At 37.7% G+C, this 17,275-nt stretch overlaps 2 protein-coding genes across 2 annotated transcripts in view; one reads left to right on the top strand and one right to left on the bottom strand.

Annotated features, from left to right (window-relative positions):
- Positions 1-17,275, top strand: part of LOC134649588 (major facilitator superfamily domain-containing protein 9-like) — a 336,592-nt gene that overhangs the window by 211,259 nt on the left and 108,058 nt on the right. The gene's annotated exons all lie outside the window — the stretch shown is intronic.
- On the bottom strand, positions 328-16,757 carry LOC134649568 (aldehyde dehydrogenase 1A1-like). The gene is made up of 11 exons (XM_063504366.1): positions 16,667-16,757; positions 15,647-15,751; positions 10,128-10,395; positions 8,146-8,262; positions 6,999-7,186; positions 5,783-5,885; positions 4,634-4,818; positions 3,648-3,812; positions 1,190-1,347; positions 777-851; positions 328-433 (listed from the first exon to the last, which is right to left on the bottom strand). Exons 1-11 carry the CDS (start codon positions 16,742-16,744, stop codon positions 364-366), a joined length of 1,512 nt encoding a protein of 503 aa, XP_063360436.1. The 5' UTR covers positions 16,745-16,757; the 3' UTR covers positions 328-363.

Genomic DNA, 17,275 nt, shown 5'->3' with positions numbered 1-17,275 from the left:
TATTAATAATAATAAATATGAATATGAAAATGAATATTATCTTTGCCATAAACTGACAGCAAACCAAGGTATGTGATCGTTAAACGATTAGATAATACACAATTACAGAAAAATGCCAGATATTGTAGCATTTAGGTGTATATGTGTCAGATAAAGTTTATCTTCAGTTAGGTACATAGTAAGAAAATATCGGTATCTTATCTATAAAACAAAGTCAAAGTCCTTTCACACATTTTATTACGAGTAAACATTTATTTTATTCAAACTGAAAATGCCAGTTCTTGGGAGAACTTACGACTTTAAGTATAAGTTATTAAGACATTCTGGATTTTGCAATATTAATATGGGGTAGGTAAGTAAACCTTAAAACGTTTTCGGCAATGATATGGTAACTGTCTTTATTTCCAGGTATTCTTCCACGCAGTCCACTCCTCTGAAACATATAAAATAAAACATCTCAGAAAAAGTTCTCATGAGTTTGTAAATTATGCTTAAGTTCAGTCGAAGTTAGTTAACCCACTACTTTAGATACAACCTCACTTTTTCCATTAAGAAAAGGGAAAAGTTGGTCACGGCCGAAGGATCTCTAACACTTTATTTACGGTTTTATAAGGTAGGCATAGTAAGGGGAGACTTGCCCCGACTAATAACGGGACAAGGCGAAGAGTCGGATTTGAGCATCGTTTATTATACTTAGTGTAAGCGCTTGTCTCGCATTGATCTTTTTCTCCACTTGTACCTATATTATATGTAAGTGTCAGTTTAAAAATACCAACTTTTCACGCCCCACTCCAGAGTCCTTAAACCCCCCGAAAGGAGTTTGCGCTGTAGACGCCAAATACGTATTAATCCTGTAAAACAACACTATTTTGTATTTAAAACAACAATAACGATTCCCTTATGGAATTGCATGTTCGTAAACATGTTTTTTTTTTAATCAAACCATTGGATACGAAATAACAATCAATTATTTATTCAATTTATATATAATTTTCGTACCCCGTGAAAATATGATTAGCGAAAATAGTTTGATAATGTATTGTGTTAAAAAGGTCCAATAAATTTGATTTATTTCTGGACTTATAATCCAGTAAGATTTTTTAAACTCCTAATATTTAACTTCTGGTTTCTGATTTTATTATGACTAAACCATTTTGTGGACAGAGGCTAATTGCGTGAGAATACTTACCAAACGTTTCCAGCCTCCACGTGCTTACTAAAGTGCAAAGCATCGTTTATATTCTTCGTGAAAATCCCCGATGCAAGACCATAGTTAGTGTTATTAGCACGATCAATCGCCTCTTTCAGGGTCTCAAATTTGAAGATACATTGTACAGGCCCAAAAATCTAGAAAACAAGGTACCTACAAGTTTTTATATACAGTTAGCAGCAAAAGCGAGCAAGGTGTTCAAATTACCTTGACACGCTCTTATTCTCTTAACAATAAAGTCGCGTCAAGATCATTTTGAACACCTGACCCGCTTAGCAACTTCTGCTGCTGACTGTACCTAACTATGTTAATACTGTTCAGAAGATTACAAGTTATTTAAACTCGGAATATTCTGTAAACCCCTTTTAGGCCTGACACTGTTAATGGGTTTAGAAACTTAGTTAGGAAATATAAATCTTCCTAACATTTTCAGAAGTCTTTAAAATATAATCTTTAAGTAAGCGACCCTTTGGTGGAATTATTTAAAAGGCAGATTACCAAAATTACAAAATAAGTACCTACCTATTTCGAAGACTCCTAGATATTCGAGATTTATTTAGGTAGGTAGTTCTCCCTCCTGCCAATACATGGATGAATAAGTACAAACAAAATGCACGCGCTAATGATAACAAAATAACATCATTTTGATATCGAAGAGTAAGGTCGAATTGACCTCACCGGCCTTGACATTTTACTATGTATTCTGTTACGAGAACGAGATCCTCGGCGACATCAATTAGCGGAGTGACGCAATTACACATTGTGTCACGTGACGCGTATCGCAGCCAATACGGAGCCCGACATACAACCTTATCCTTCGTCAAGACATCTCCGTCCATTGTGTATTTGGGCGTTTTTTTTTTTGTTTTCCCCTACACTTTTTTTCAAATTTGGGATTTTTTATGTTATTTCTACTCAGAATCACGAGCTCTTTCTATCCTAATAGGAGAAAAAAAGTGTCCCAAAAATTCCATACATTTTTCGATCTTTCCATTCCGCGACCGCCATACAAAGTCTATGAAAAATGGTGACGTAATGGAAATAAAAACCTTAGGACACTTTTTTTCTCATATTAGGATAGAAAGAGCTCGTGATTCTGAGTAGAAATAACGTAAAAAATCCCAAATTTGAAAAAAAGTGTAGGGGACAACAAAAAAAACGCCCATTTGCCTATTTGATATTTTGAGGTATACGTCGACATACCTAACTCAATCTTACTTTGAGAAAATATGTTACAGTTTACTGTTATCTACCTGATTTCGATTTTAAATAGAGGCTCTCTTTTGAAGTTAGTCTCTGAATCGGGTAGCACTACGACTACCCTGCATATCTCCATATCGAGTGAATTACTTATTTAATTTAAAAACAGTTTTATTTTTCGTTGAATACATGGTGTCAAGCTTTTATTAAATGTAAGGTAAAAGAAATCGCAAATATGTCAAATTCTGACGTTTAACTTCGCTAAATGACGTCATCTGCAACGAATTCTTTAATTAATAAGTGAATTACATGAAACGCTGCGCATATTAATCTGGAAAAAATATATCGTTAGAATCTTTACCCTTTTTTTATATAAACTGTATATTAAAATGTTTATTACATAAACAAAAATTTTATTAAAATCAAATAATATCTAATCTAAAACTCTACCTAAACTGTACCTATTAAAATGAAGCTAATAATTGTAACTATATTACTAATTAAACTAGGGTAAAGGGTATCTAGGTCCGACCGCTGTGAAAGGGTTCCCATGAGACCACAGAACTATATACATACATATATATAACCCGGAGAGTACCGTTACTTTTTGCTAAACATAAATTAACCCTTATCACCGAGCAAGACAGTTCAGACAGTTGGTCATAAGGAGTTTCTCTAGTGAGAAAAAACGGTCAGAAAGAGAGCATCTAACCAAGCAAATCTCACTTACACAAGTTACCATATTGACATATTGCTTATTGTAACGTTGGCATTATTGTCAAATGTCAACGAGATGCAATCCATTAGTGTGACTCATGTGTGACTTCTTTGTCAATCCATAATCCATGCATGAGGAGGTCTGCATTTCCCCTTTGGATGGGTATGTCAGTCTGTTCTGATGAATTGTTGCTTTATTTATTGAAAAAATGGTTATATCCTCTAGCCGCCCAGAGGCCTATAAAAAGGTCTTCCGTTCCATTCTAATTTAAATCTTTATTTTGACAAATCAAAATTGCATTTGACTTGGCACGTTTTGACGTCCGGGCGGCTAGAGGAAGATACAACAGTTTGCTTTTTTTTTTTTTTTTTTTTTTAATTAGTATGCAGTTTGGTCGACTTTGTGACCAGCGACTGCTCTTGTTGGGAGAAGATTGGTAACGTGGCCGGAAGGGCCACGTCACCACCAACAGTTTGCTGCAGAACTGTGTGTACAGTTTGACTGCAGGTCCAATGTTACCTCTTCTTTAGCTATGGTCATATGGTCCTCAACGTCAGCGAACACTGTAGGCTCGATATAGTAGCCGGTTGTGCCGATCCGGTTTCCTCCAGTCATTAGTCTCGCACCTTGCTGTTTTCCCTTTTCGATGTAGGCGAGAATTCTGTTCATTATCTCACCGTCAACCTTAAGTTAAAGTAAAAAAAGCGTATTAAAGCGTATGAGAATTTATATCTTTAAAGTAGGTCCAGGGTGTTCGATGAAAAGTTCGACAAAAAAGAATAAAAAGCATTTGAGATAAGGTCAGGTGGGCGCACCATGATGGTTGTAGATGCCTAGCAAACATTCATACACCAACATTTTTAAATTTTTGTATTGTTTACAAATATTTAACAGAAAACCTGGCCTCTATTTCACCGCGGTGACAGGTGCGACAATTGTCGACATCACTGTTACTGACGTCATAGACTACGGTAACCGCTTACCATCGGACGGGCGGTGTGCTTATTTGCCACCAAACTATTTTAATTAAAAAAAACTCCATTATATCGCCAATAAATATAAGTACCTACTTATTTTGCGAAGCTAATGACAATTGTCACAAGAAACACGAAATTCCGACACAGAACTCATTTCCTGTCAAGAATTACCGAAAGTTCTATTAAATCGTGTGACAATTGTCATCATCATCATCATAAACTTCGAAAGAGAAATACCTGTTTTTTGCCGATATAATAATTTTTTTTTTTAAATACAATGGTGGTGGCAAACAGGAATACGGCCCGCCCGATGGTAAGCGGTAACTGTAGCCAATGGATGCCTGTGACGTCAGCAACAGTGACATTTGTCGAATTGTCGCACCTGTCGCCGTGGTGAAATAGAGGCCTGGTATTGACAGAATTTACCATGTTTCTTGAACTGTTATTTAACTAGGGGCATTTCGGATGTCGGATTTCGTTATGTAAATGTTAAAAAAGCGTTTCTAAAGTATTGCAATGGGTTTGTACCTGCGGGCCATGATCGACGTCAGGGTTAGACGGATTGCCAATTATAATATTCCTCGCAAACTCCACGGCCTTCTCCACAAACGTGTCGTATATGCCTGACTGGACAAACGTCCTCGACGCGGCGAAACACATTTGTCCCTGGTTACCGAAGACGCCATGCGCGGCCCAAGTTACCGCCAAGTTTACTAAAAGGAACAATTGCAATATTATTAAATTGTACAACGGGACTTAATCGCGTATCAAAATTTTTAAGACCAAGTGCGGGTATTTCGAAAAACTCGCGCGGTTAGTAGATGCTGATGTCAACTTAAGCCAGTCTTCTCCGAGACCACGGGGACAACGCCGTCCTCGAAACGTCGGAGGTAAATCTTAAAAATTTAGATACGCGATTAAGTCCCGTTGTACAATTTAATAATGTGTGATAATCGTGAAAGTTTAAATCAGTGAATTGCAATATTTGAAAACAAATAAATTTGCCTATATCCTATTTTCAGGGACGCAATTCAATACACATTGTATTTGGTCAGGTCGTGAAATTATACCGTCTTATCGATACCGAATGCATCCACTTCAATTCTCCTTGACACATTTCAATTACACATTTTACCTGAGAATGGAAATACGAGTAGGAAAATTCGTTTTTCTGCCGTCGAATATAATTTTTTCCTTCGGCGTGGGTATTGCTGGGAGTCAATTTTAAGGCGTCGATTTCATTTGATTGAAAAGGGCCAAGAAACGAGAAATTTAATTTAAGTTCTACCACCATTCACAATCTTTTACAATCGGGTTTTCGTGAGAATAGGTGGATAGATATTGAAATTTGAGTTGTGTTTACTGATGTGCCGTCGGAAAGTTCCCAAAATTGCGAAATGTGGAGACATAGAGCTCATCACCGGACTTCTCATATTTTTTGGAGATCAAATTTTTTTTCATTTACAAAATAAAAGTCTGCTTCATTTCCTGTGAAATATTCCTCAAATTTCCAATTACTTTTCCAACTTTTTGGAAACTTTCCGCAACTTGCATTTGTATCGCATGCTCCTATAACGCAAGTAATTATGTTCAATTTGATAGCAATTTTAAAATTTGATCATTTTACGTAATTGCCGATGATCAGGGTAATAAATTATATGATAAAGGCATACTTACAGTCAGCATCGTTCATGATTACCAAAGGGCTTTTGCCACCGAGCTCAAGTGTCACCCTCTTAAGATTCGCTTTCCCGGCCGCCTGCTGAATTTGCTTGCCAACCTACACATTAATTAGGTAGATGTATTGAAATATTCTGTTCATAGTGTGACGCGTCTTACCTACTAAACAGTAAGTCTGTATTTATAATAAATTAAAATAGTCCAGCAACAAATCTGTGAAAAAATATACTTATTAGATACTTTATACTACGAAGGCGGTGGAGTCGAACCAAACGAACTCTATCTATTTATATTTTACAGACTTCCTAAACGTAACAATGTTTGAAACTCCAATTTAAATCGTTGAGTTGACTTCGTTGAAACGTGCAATATCAATCAATCTACATTCAATCTTAATTCCTAACACTATTAGGAATTAAGATCGAATGTAAAAAAAGATTAACATAATCTATGTTAACAAGAACATACGTCTCGATAAGAAATCTGATCTCAATTTCTACGCCTTGGCATTTTATGACTAACAAAACGATAAAGTATAGTACCGCCCTTCCACACATCGATTAAAACCCCTTTTCTACCCTACCTATGTATTATCTACCCCTTTGCCTATGTATTATGATTGTTATAATAAATGCTTGTATTAAATGTGTAATATAAATAGTATTTTATACGAGTACAATCGTGATATAATGGAGAGCTTTTCAGTCGAGTACCGTGTTTAGGCAACGAAGCTTGCTGAGTTGCCTAAGTAAAGGTACGAGATTGAAAAGCTTGATTATATCACTATTGTATACAATACTTTTTCTACGAGTCAACAAAAAAAATACTTAAAACTAGTAGAAGAATCATATATGTAGGTAAAAAAACCAAAAGTATACAGCTCAGCTTCATACTCGTACGCGACCCGGCCCCCGCGCCCCGCGCCCCCGGCCGGTTGGTCAACGACACCTTCTCGTAACTCATGAGGCCCTGGTACTTGCTCCGCGCTTTCGATTGGTCAATTTCATTATAGTTGACTAAACTGTATCGAAATGAATATTATAGTTGACTAAACGGTATCGAAATGAATATTATAGTTGACTAAACTGTATCGAAATAAATATTATAGTTGAGTTGGGGTCCCATAGTGAAAAAAGTATGCGATTTCACTTTGGTATACGAAGTCTTAATTCAAGCATTGCAGTCGACGAGTAGAAAAAAGTATAGTACGAACCTGGAGAGACCCCGTAAAGGAAATTTTGGCAACATCAGGGTGATGGGTTAGCGCGGCCCCAGCGCCGGGGCCGAAGCCAGGCACCACATTCACGACACCTGCGGGTACGCCTGCTTCCTTCAGTAGAGCCGCTAAGGCTAGCGAGGTTAGAGGAGTTTGCTCTGCAGGTTTTACTACTACTGTGCAACCTGAAACAGTAATTTTAGAGCGTTCTCTAAAATACTTAATGGTAGGATCGAGAGTGCTGTCGATTCTGAGTAGAATGAGCCCAAGAATGTCCAGATTTGAAAGAATCGGGTTTTCGATATTTATTTTATTAGAAAAAGCCCTTTAACCACAAGGAGGCCAATTCGAACTTAATACATACCGATGTTAAAGTGATTTGTTATTATTTGTGAGTCTCGCGCCAATACATGTAGGTAGGTACGAACAAGAACGAACGAAAAGCACGCGCGAATAATAACAAAAGGTCAACATTTTGATATCAGAATGTAATGTTGAATTGGCCTCCAGTTATTATTATATTTAGTGCGCTACGTGCGTACGTGAATGCCGTAGCCGTAGCTCTGTTTTCTCGCTACGGAGCAATGTTTGGCTACGGAATTGCAGCAACCTTGCTATTTCGTAATGGCCAGTCAGGTCAATTCAGCCTGAGTGAATTGTGTACCTACGAGTATCTACATAGTTGTATTGTGATATTTCAGCTTTCACCACTCGAGGCTTTGTAACTGTTTCTTTAGTATATGACATCTATTTCAGTTTAAAAGATATGATTTTATTGAATAAAGTTAGACCTAGACAAGTCTGCAACGATTTTGATAGCACACGCAGTGCTAAGTGCAGGTACGTCATCGTTTCATAGAAGTTTGACGTTTCAAATAACAGTTGCACTGCGTGTGCTATCAAAATCGTTGCAGGCTATCTTGGTCTGACTTTATCTAGCTTATTATGGGTACAAATAAGTTAGTGTGTCTGGTTATCGGTACATGTACCTAACTGACATTTAGGACATTTTAGAAATTAAATAATTCGTAGAGGTACTTCTAGTTCCAACGACATCATCCATTATTTACACTCATTCTGCAAACGACCACTAGAGTTTACCCTGTAGGGGCACTTTTGATTTTAAAAGTTTTATTTTATTTACCTGCAGCCAACGCTGTGCAGACTTTGTTTACAAACATTAATATAGGAGCATTCCACGGCAAGATTAAACCACAAACACCAACGGGCTGTTTCAAAGTATACGAAAATAGATCACCATCTGAAAAAAAAACAACGGGTTGCACTCCGGGAGTGCCGGCAGAAGTGAAAACTCAATGACTAGTGCAAAATGTCTGTATAATTGAGGTTAACGCCATCTAGCGTCACCGTTAATTACTTGAAACCCCTAAGCACATCACTGTTAGTACTCGAGTTATATTAATACCAGTTAGAGCGAAACTCACTAGATGGCATTTAAATCATTATAGAAAAACTCAATAACATTACATGTAACAGTTTTTCATGTAATGTCATTGAGCTTTTCTTTATTGATTTAAATGCCATCTAAATCTTACGGTCACGATCGTCTTACGCTGTCTCGAGTTTAACATTTTTTTCCCACCTCAAAAAGTGCACAGCGCCGCTAAAGAAATTTTACTTCAAAAATTAAGTGAACAGGCGGACAATAAGTAAGGGAGGCAATTTCAAGTTATACCTAACTGCTCTTGACAACGCTATTATATTGATGAACTTTACTTTCAACACAAATATAAGGTTAGGTGAATCCAAACTATAGTTTTATGATTATTCTTTTATATAATTTGGGTCAGAATATACAGAATAAATCCATGAATATTGTTTATAACATTACGGCATTTTTGTATGCGCGTTTTGTAGCGTTGCTTTGTCGAGTGTACCTAAATTGCCTTTACAATTATGGAGCATACATGTGACGTTATCTATGAAAAGGGACCTTATTGTCGATGGAGGTTACGCCATTATTAACGATGTTCCGATATAAATACAACGCGTCGCGCGACGCTGTGCGGCGTAAGCGCCATCGACAATAAGGTCCCTTTTCATAGATAATGCCCCATATTTTCTACTATAACGGGCCGTCACTGAGCACAAAGCTTCAATAGTACTTATTGCAACATTTTGTAACATAACGAGATTCACAAAAATGCGTGTGTGCCGGCAATAGAGACAAATAAAGGATGACTCCCCCTAGACCGGGCCGTGCCCGGGCCGAGGTGTCCAACATGTCATTTTCTATGACGGCTGATTCGGTGATCACGTGGTGCTATCCACAGAACAAATAGAATGGCGATGCGAGCAGGGTACGTGTCGCCGCCGGTTATGAGCAAACGCTTGCATGCTAATACTCGCCCGCGCTGACCGAAAAACGTAAACATGCCTTTTGCGCCACAATAACCTTCAGATTAAGAAGCCAGAAGGCCTACCGCGAACCACGTTCGACGTGTTGCCTCTCTGTCGCACTTGTTAATTCGTACGTAAGTGTGACAAGGAGGCAACACATCGAACGTGGTTCGCGGTAGGCCCTCAGACATCAAATCTGTCTAAAGGAGGCGTATCCATTCACCACGCACACAAGTTTTTACTACCGTTGCGCGAGTGTTAGTAAATGTGGAGAGGAACGAGCGGCGACACCGGTTCCGATACTAACTGCGCGCGATAGCCATTCTAAACTCTTTAATATGTTCTGTGGTGCTATCCATAGAAAACGAAGCACCGGAAGCTCCGGCCAGGCCCCGGCCCGGTCTAGCGTGAGTCAACCTTATAGGTCAATGTGCCTAGATTTTTTTGTGCTATATTTACAAGACAAAATAAACAATACTTTATAAGTACTGTTTTTTGTCAATCATGATTCATCGCAAACTTTTACCATAATAGGTAATCTTCCTTAGCGACCCGCCCCGGCTTTACACCGGTAGACCAATATATCTACACCTTACATAATTATAAACCTAAACCTTCCTCAAAAATCACTCCATTGCTATGTGAAACCGCATGAAAATCTGTTCAGTAGTTTTTGAGTTTATCGCAAACATACAGAGAGACAGTTCGGCGGGGTGCTTTGTTATATAAGGTGTAGTGATAGTGATAGTGAAGTGATACTTCTACCTGCAGGAATAGTATCACCCTGGATCTTGTCCGCCAAGCTGGCAGCATAGCGCGCTCCATTAACGCCTTTCTGCACAATCCCGAGCGCCATGCGGATGTTCATCCCGTTGTTGTAGGACTCGAGCTCGCCGAGGTACTGCGCGTCGCGGTGTATGAGGTCCGCGAACTTGTTGAGGAGCCTGCCACGGGCTGAGGCGTCCAGGAAACGCCATTTTGAGTCACGGTGGAAGGCAGCCTTCGCCGCGGTTACCGCCAAGTCAATGTCAGCCTGGCAATGAAAAGTATATCTTATTAATAGTTACTTATTAAATCAACAAGAAACCAAAGTTCGCTTTGATTTCTAGTGTTACTGGTCAAAGCCAAATGCTAGACAAACAATAGATGAAAGGTGGGCAACATTGTGTAAATACTAAACAAGCCTTTACTATGTCAAGTATCACCGAAGCCATAGTAACTTTGTTTTTGACTGAGGTCACAAACAAAGTCATTTAAAATCATAATACGAAAACATTTTTGGATCTAACTAGGTACTTACATAATAACATTCGACAACCGATTAAAACTTACCCGAAAATGTAAAGAAAAAGTTATAGGTATTTTCGAAATTCAATTGCGTCTCTTTATTGCATGGTAACTTGGTAAGCCCATTGTGTGTGTAGGAATTGTGAGTTCTATTATTTGAAAAGGCATCTACTACTACTAGTACTTGGAATATAAACTTATGATTTCTCGGTTGTTATCAGAAATATGATTTTCAGTAATATTTTTATATGGCATTTTGATCTCATTAGCACGTTTAATGAAATTCAATTTATGAGCGCTTCAAGACTCTTTTCAACTGTACCTACTTTGTTACTTGTTACACTTGTGACGAAAAGTCGATCTAACTGGGTACAAAATAAATCGTTTATTCCAAATCACGTGTGTAGTACACGGTGTACTTACGGTACGGAAATTTCTCGACTACATAATTTTCCCTATAAATATTTTCTCTATTGTGTCGTTTTACGTTATCGCAGGCCGTGTATTTCCGTTGCTTACAGAATAGAAGAAAATTATTCAGATGGACCAATGAAAAGTAACTGGCGGCCTAGCCAAGGTGAAAGCCAATCGTTTGCGCTTCGCCATTGAATTGCTTTGTGTCTCTCTATCACTCTTCCATATTAGTGTGACAGTGACAGTAGCGTTTCGTTCGCTACGGCGCGCTAGCGATTGGCATCTTATCTACGGGACCTGCAAACTCTGTATAAAGGACTAACAACACCATAACTTGATTAATTGACACAGCGTTTTCATAAAATTAGCTGTAAACGGTGCGTCAACATCTCTTGAACTGCAGCGCAGCCGATCTTTATCAGGAAGCTTGCGAAACATACCTAAGGTAAAATTTACTCAAGAAAGTGCCTTGGTTACTTTTGAGATACAAGGGGCGGCTGAAAAGTTCGCGGTCTTAGAAAAAAAAAAGAAAGAGAGTATTAAAGTACCTAAATGTTAATTATTAATCGTTAATAATCGTTAGTAATGGCGGAAATATTTAAACTGCCAAAGAGGCGGGGGGAAAAGTAGCATAGTCTTTTTTTCTTTTTTTTCTAGCTTAGGCCGTAGATGACACGGTCGAACTGTGGAATGTTGAAAGACGAGTATAATTGCAAAGTTTTAAACACCAACGGTAACCATATGATACTAAACTCTGCATATGACACTTCCTCGACTCAAATTCTCCTCTTGATTTAATTTAACGTTCGTCACTTGTCGCTTGGGCTAAGACGAACACACTACGAATTTGGACAGTTTGTTGGTGCGCAAATGGCGTTTGTGCACATTTTCCTTGTTCGTTCGGCATTATTTGAAACGGCCTATCCTTACTTTTGAAATCTTTGCATGTAAGCGATTGCAATATGTCGACATGTCGTTTCATATTTATTTCAAACTTTTGACCGACTTAGGTATGCACCAGTGCAGAACAGGGTTCTCAATTTCTCATTTTAGAATGTTGCCGGGAATAAGAATAGAATGTTTATTCACAAAGCAGGTTTGAATTGGCAACCAGTTTGACAAGTTTATGCGTTCGATATTGGAAAAAGTTTCAATGCCAGTTAAAAATAAATTGAGTGTGTTTTTTCGTCGTCAAATGCAACATTTTCCTTAAAGTTAGCGAGACTAATTTTATGAGTTTCGTAAATAATATCCTGAAGCGAAATCCGTTCTTATCTGCATACCTTGAAACAAAATCAATTAATTCTAAACAATTTATACGTACTGATGAATGTCTACTAACTTAAATATCTTCGTAGCATGAGTGTTGTTTCTCGCAAAATTAATATTCCGCATCATTGCTTTATTAAGTACTTATAGGTACTCGTAATTCCTCAGTAGTTCTGCCTTTCCAATACTTACCTGACTGAGGCTTAATTTACCTACTGAACCAAAAGTACTTATCATTTTTTCCTGACATAGTATTAATCCAATTGACTTAACTAAATAATTGGCCGGGACGCAAAGTTCTATTGCATCATGTTGTTTTAATATTAGGTTAATGGAACTACCTACATATTTATTTGTTTAAGCAAGTACCTATATTATGTACTCATACATACACAGAAAAACAATAAAATTGTATCTTTTGTTTCGACAAGTTAGCGTCTCTGCGGAAAGAGAAGAGTTGTGCAATGTATGGGGCCCAATACATTCCACAGACTAACATTTTCCACGAAACAGTTTCGACGTGTATTAAATAGTTAGCATTTTATTAAACAGGGACAGGAAAAACAAATTAGAATTCACCTACAATCTACATTTGTTTACGGCCCACTCAGATAATCCAATTTGTAATACTTAATATGTGTGTTACGAGTAGTACCGTAAAACGAGGTGACTTTAGGAAATTTTGGGGATACTTTGATAGTTTTAAAACTGCCACTAAATTATCATTATTCATTATTTTCTCGAACTGTTCGTGTAACAAGTTAGATTATTATACATACTTGTTTACCTACGAGGGGCGTTCAAAATATTCTCGGTATTGATATCTTACAACCTCTTCTAAAATTTCTTTCGTTACTGGCCGCTAAGGTTTATTCATTGACATTAAAAAAAAGTATAATTCGAAGCGAGATGTTCTTTTGTTTTTCTGCAATTGCTGAACAAACATGAACATCATGTGGGAATTGACAATGTTAACTAAATTAGAACATCGATGCGTGATAAAATTCTTGACAAAACAGGGTAAAAATCAAAAAACCATAAATGAGGAAATGGATTGTGTTTACCGTGAGTCTGCTCCTTCTTTATCTACCATTCAAAAGTGGTCAAGCGAGTTTAAACGTGGAAGGGAGAGTGTTGAAGACGACCCTAGACCTGGCCGGCCTGTAGTAGCTACTTCACAAGAAAATATTGATAAAGTGGAAAAACTTATATTGGAAGATGGTCGAGTGAAGGTAAAATCTATAGCACAAGTAACCAATCTCTCTATTGGTACCGTACATGATATTATCCATGACCATCTTAATATGTCAAAAGTAAGTGCAAGATGGGTTCCGCGAATGCTGACTCGGCTTCAAAAAGACATGCGTGTAGCTTGTTGTTCCGATTTTATTGACCTGTGCGGTGAAAATCCTGATGAGGTGCTGCAAAGAATAGTTACTGGAGATGAAACCTGGGTTCATCATTATGACCCAGAGAGTAAACAAGAGTCCATGCAGTGGCACATTAAGGGTTCAGCTCATCCCAAGAAGTTCAAGGTCATCCCTTCAGCTGGCAAGGTCATGGCCACGATATTTTGGGATTGTGAAGGAGTATTACTGATCGATTATAAAGAAAAAGGTGTAAATATCACAGGACAGTACTACGCTAACATTCTACGTCAATTAAAGGATGCAATCAAAGAAAAGAGGCGAGGAAAGTTAACCAAAGGTGTTATGCTTCTGCATGACAACGCCCCCGTCCATACTGCTCATATTGCCAAGGCAGCTATTGTTGAATGTGGGTTTGAAACTGTTACTCACCCACCGTATAGTCCGGACTTAGCCCCCAGCGACTTCTTTTTGTTCCCCAATCTTAAAAAGGATCTGCGTGGAAATAAATTTTCCGATGATGAAGCATTGAAGGCGGCAGTGGAGGAGCATTTTTACACCAAAGATAAAAAATATTTTTATGCAGGATTAAAAAAAATAATTGATCGATCTTTTAAGTGTATGAACATAGGGGGGGAGTATATTGAAAAATAAAAATATCAAACTTTTCGTACTTGTTTGTTTTCATTCTCATACCGAGAATATTTTGAATACCCCTCGTACTACTAAAAAATCCGAATAAAAATATGTAACGGCTGAAAAACTGAAATATCGAAGTCGCCCCTGCATTTGAAAGTCACCCCGGTTTACGGTACTCTATATAGGTACATATTTACATTACATTACAAGACGCTTATTATGTTATTGCCTATACCTCTAAACGAGTAGGTACTTAATTAAATCTCCCCCTCGGGCCCTCGGGAGATCGCACAACATTCACTGTACTTACTGAGGAACTTACATAGGTATAACCCTTTGAATTCTCAATTCCACATAAGTGTGATGTGACTTGTAAGAAGAAATTCAAAGGAGTATTAAAAGTTAAAAGTGGTTACATAACTGATAGTTAGGCAGTTTAAAATCACAAATACCTTATAAAAAGTTTGAAAAAAATGACACTTTAATTTATAAAAGCGTCCAACCATAGTATCCGCTTTTTGTGCTTGATCAAAAAGCTGTTAAAATACCATATCTACCTGTAACTTATTGCAACTAATTTATCTATGGAATACCTACACACATATACAGGCGTGCCCCGCCCCTTCACAGAACACATACGTTTACATTTAAAGTAATCTTATAGACGGAACACATTAAAACTTGGCAAAAGTACACACCAGAAACATTTGCTTCTTTAGATTTTGATGAATGTAGGTACTTACTCGTACATTGTGATTTGTGATACAAGTTGGCTGCGTTGTTGGTCATCACACACGACGACCCACGATTGTGCGTAATAAGAAAGCCGATGTGTGTAATGAGATGACCAACGCACACGTGTTTTATACGACGTTTTTCAACACATTTTCTAGGAAATATCGAAACTTTCATATTAATAAAATTTTAATTGTTAAAACAGTAACAGTCTAAAATTTATCATACTGCCTCCTGGCGTCCTCCAGTCCTTGTTGTATATAAGCTACTCGACTAATTAAGAATACTCCATATCCAATTATTAGCGATTAGTTACAATCTTACAATTATAACTCGATCGGATAACATACATTACCGCACGAGTGCGATAATGTAATGAAAAATAACGCGTGTGCGGCGTGTGAATATGTAGGATTATGAGCCTAAAAGCGGTTCAATAAGTTCCACGTTAACGAGCAAGAGTGTTGAAAAACAGAGAGAGAGAGAGAGAGAGAGAGATAAATTTTATTTAACACCAAAAAAATGTTATCTACACCCGCACGTTTTAAGAATAAATTTCCAATGAAATAGTACCTTATCTCCTTCGGCGACCTGAGCTATGACGGAGCCATCGTGAGGGGCGTAGGCGGCAAAAGAGTAGCCGCTGGAAGCGTCCACCCACTCATTATTGATGAACAGCTGATCCATTAAGAGATTAGTTCATTAGTTAACTTGTGGTGCTAGTGCAAGTTTTATAAATAGTAAATTGCTTGACGTTTCGTAAACAGAGTGCCTAGCCAAGGTGACAATCGGTTGCGCTACGACAGCAAAATGCTTTGTGTCTTTCTATCAGTCTTCCATAGAAATATATATTTCTATGGAAATAAATAAATAAATAAATATAAATATATAAATAAGTAAATATATATTTCTATGGAAGACTGATAGAAAGACACAAAGCATTTTGCTGTCGTAGCGCAACCGATTGTCACCTTGGCTAGGCACTCTAATAAATAGGTATATATATACCTATTTATTAAATTGTTTATTCAGGAACACTTTTAGGCACGGAATTTTACATACTTATAACTAGGTAAATATCAAAATTAAGGGTATTTTATTATATTAGGGTCGATAGGTACCCGGCTAAATGTGCCTAGCACGCTGCTGGCGTTTCCTCTTTGGACGGCTAGCGAAATATGCTGGATTAAATATGCGCCGGACCTCGGGACGCCGCGCCGCTTTTTTCTCGTAGTCGTTGACCTAACTTTCTTATACATTTTTAGCATCAGCACACCAAGGCCCGCTGGTTGTTACATTTTTACAGTGATATTAGGTTTTTTTTTTTTCAAAAATAGGGATTTAAATATTTCTAATAATAAATAAATTCTTGCTGAATTGCAGCAACTAAACGAATCTGTTTGAAAATTTCTTGCTACCTACTAAAGTAGAGCTGACTGGGAAAGTTGGCACCTGGGAAGACTGGTATTACTGAGGACCTAGAAAGTTGGCACCTTGGCACTTGTTCTAGAACTTGAGGAATAAGCTAGAAAACCTATTATGTTACAGTCAAAACTTCCTAACTAAAATATAATTCATTAATTTAAAACTTACCTTTGTATATTTGATCTCAGGCGCCATGTTTAATAACAAGCTGAACGGTGCACTAAATGGTTTATAATGTTGCTGCATTAAGAATGCAACCGAATCGAGTTATCTCTATGTAAATAATGATATTATTGAACGCATTGACATAGATATCTAGGGACTGGCTTTACGGGCAATAATAATGAGGCATGACAGGGGCCAGTACAGCGGTGTGAAATCGCTACAACGCGATTGGTTGATGAGTTCGTATCACGCGCGCGATTGGATGACGAGTTCGCATTACGCGCGCTATTGGTCGCAACTAGTCGCGTTACGACTGCACGATTGGCTGGAATTCGTGGGTAGCACCGCTGAACTAGTACGATGTTTAGTGCCCCATTAGCCCGTCCTTAGATATTATATACGTCAGTGATTGAACGCCGAACGAACTCTATCCGTCTCACAAGGTGAGGGCAACGGACTTGATTACTCTATTAACTACGGACTAGGTTGACTAGATAATGTTACTCGTCCCAGAGATCAATCACTTTTATTTTAGTATATCAGTGATTTACTTTTATTGTATAATAAATGTAGTATGTATTCTCGTGAAGTGAAATGTACTATTTCTTTTGA

This window comes from Cydia amplana, chromosome 7, assembly GCF_948474715.1.
Source record: "Cydia amplana chromosome 7, ilCydAmpl1.1, whole genome shotgun sequence".
Taxonomy (NCBI): domain Eukaryota; kingdom Metazoa; phylum Arthropoda; class Insecta; order Lepidoptera; family Tortricidae; genus Cydia; species Cydia amplana.
The sequence above is the reverse complement of the archived record's forward strand: the minus strand, read 5'-3'. Positions and strand labels throughout refer to the sequence as shown.

Coding starts and splice junctions, on each gene's coding strand:
- LOC134649568 (XM_063504366.1), bottom strand. CDS start 16,744: ATGCAGCAACATTATAAACCATTTAGTGCACCGTTCAGCTTGTTATTA. Junction 1,348..3,647: donor TGACCATAGCTAAAGAAGAG/GTAACATTGGAC, acceptor CTTGTTTTCTAG/ATTTTTGGGCCTGTACAATG. Junction 434..776: donor TCTGGAGTGGGGCGTGAAAA/GTTGGTATTTTT, acceptor TATATGTTTCAG/AGGAGTGGACTGCGTGGAAG.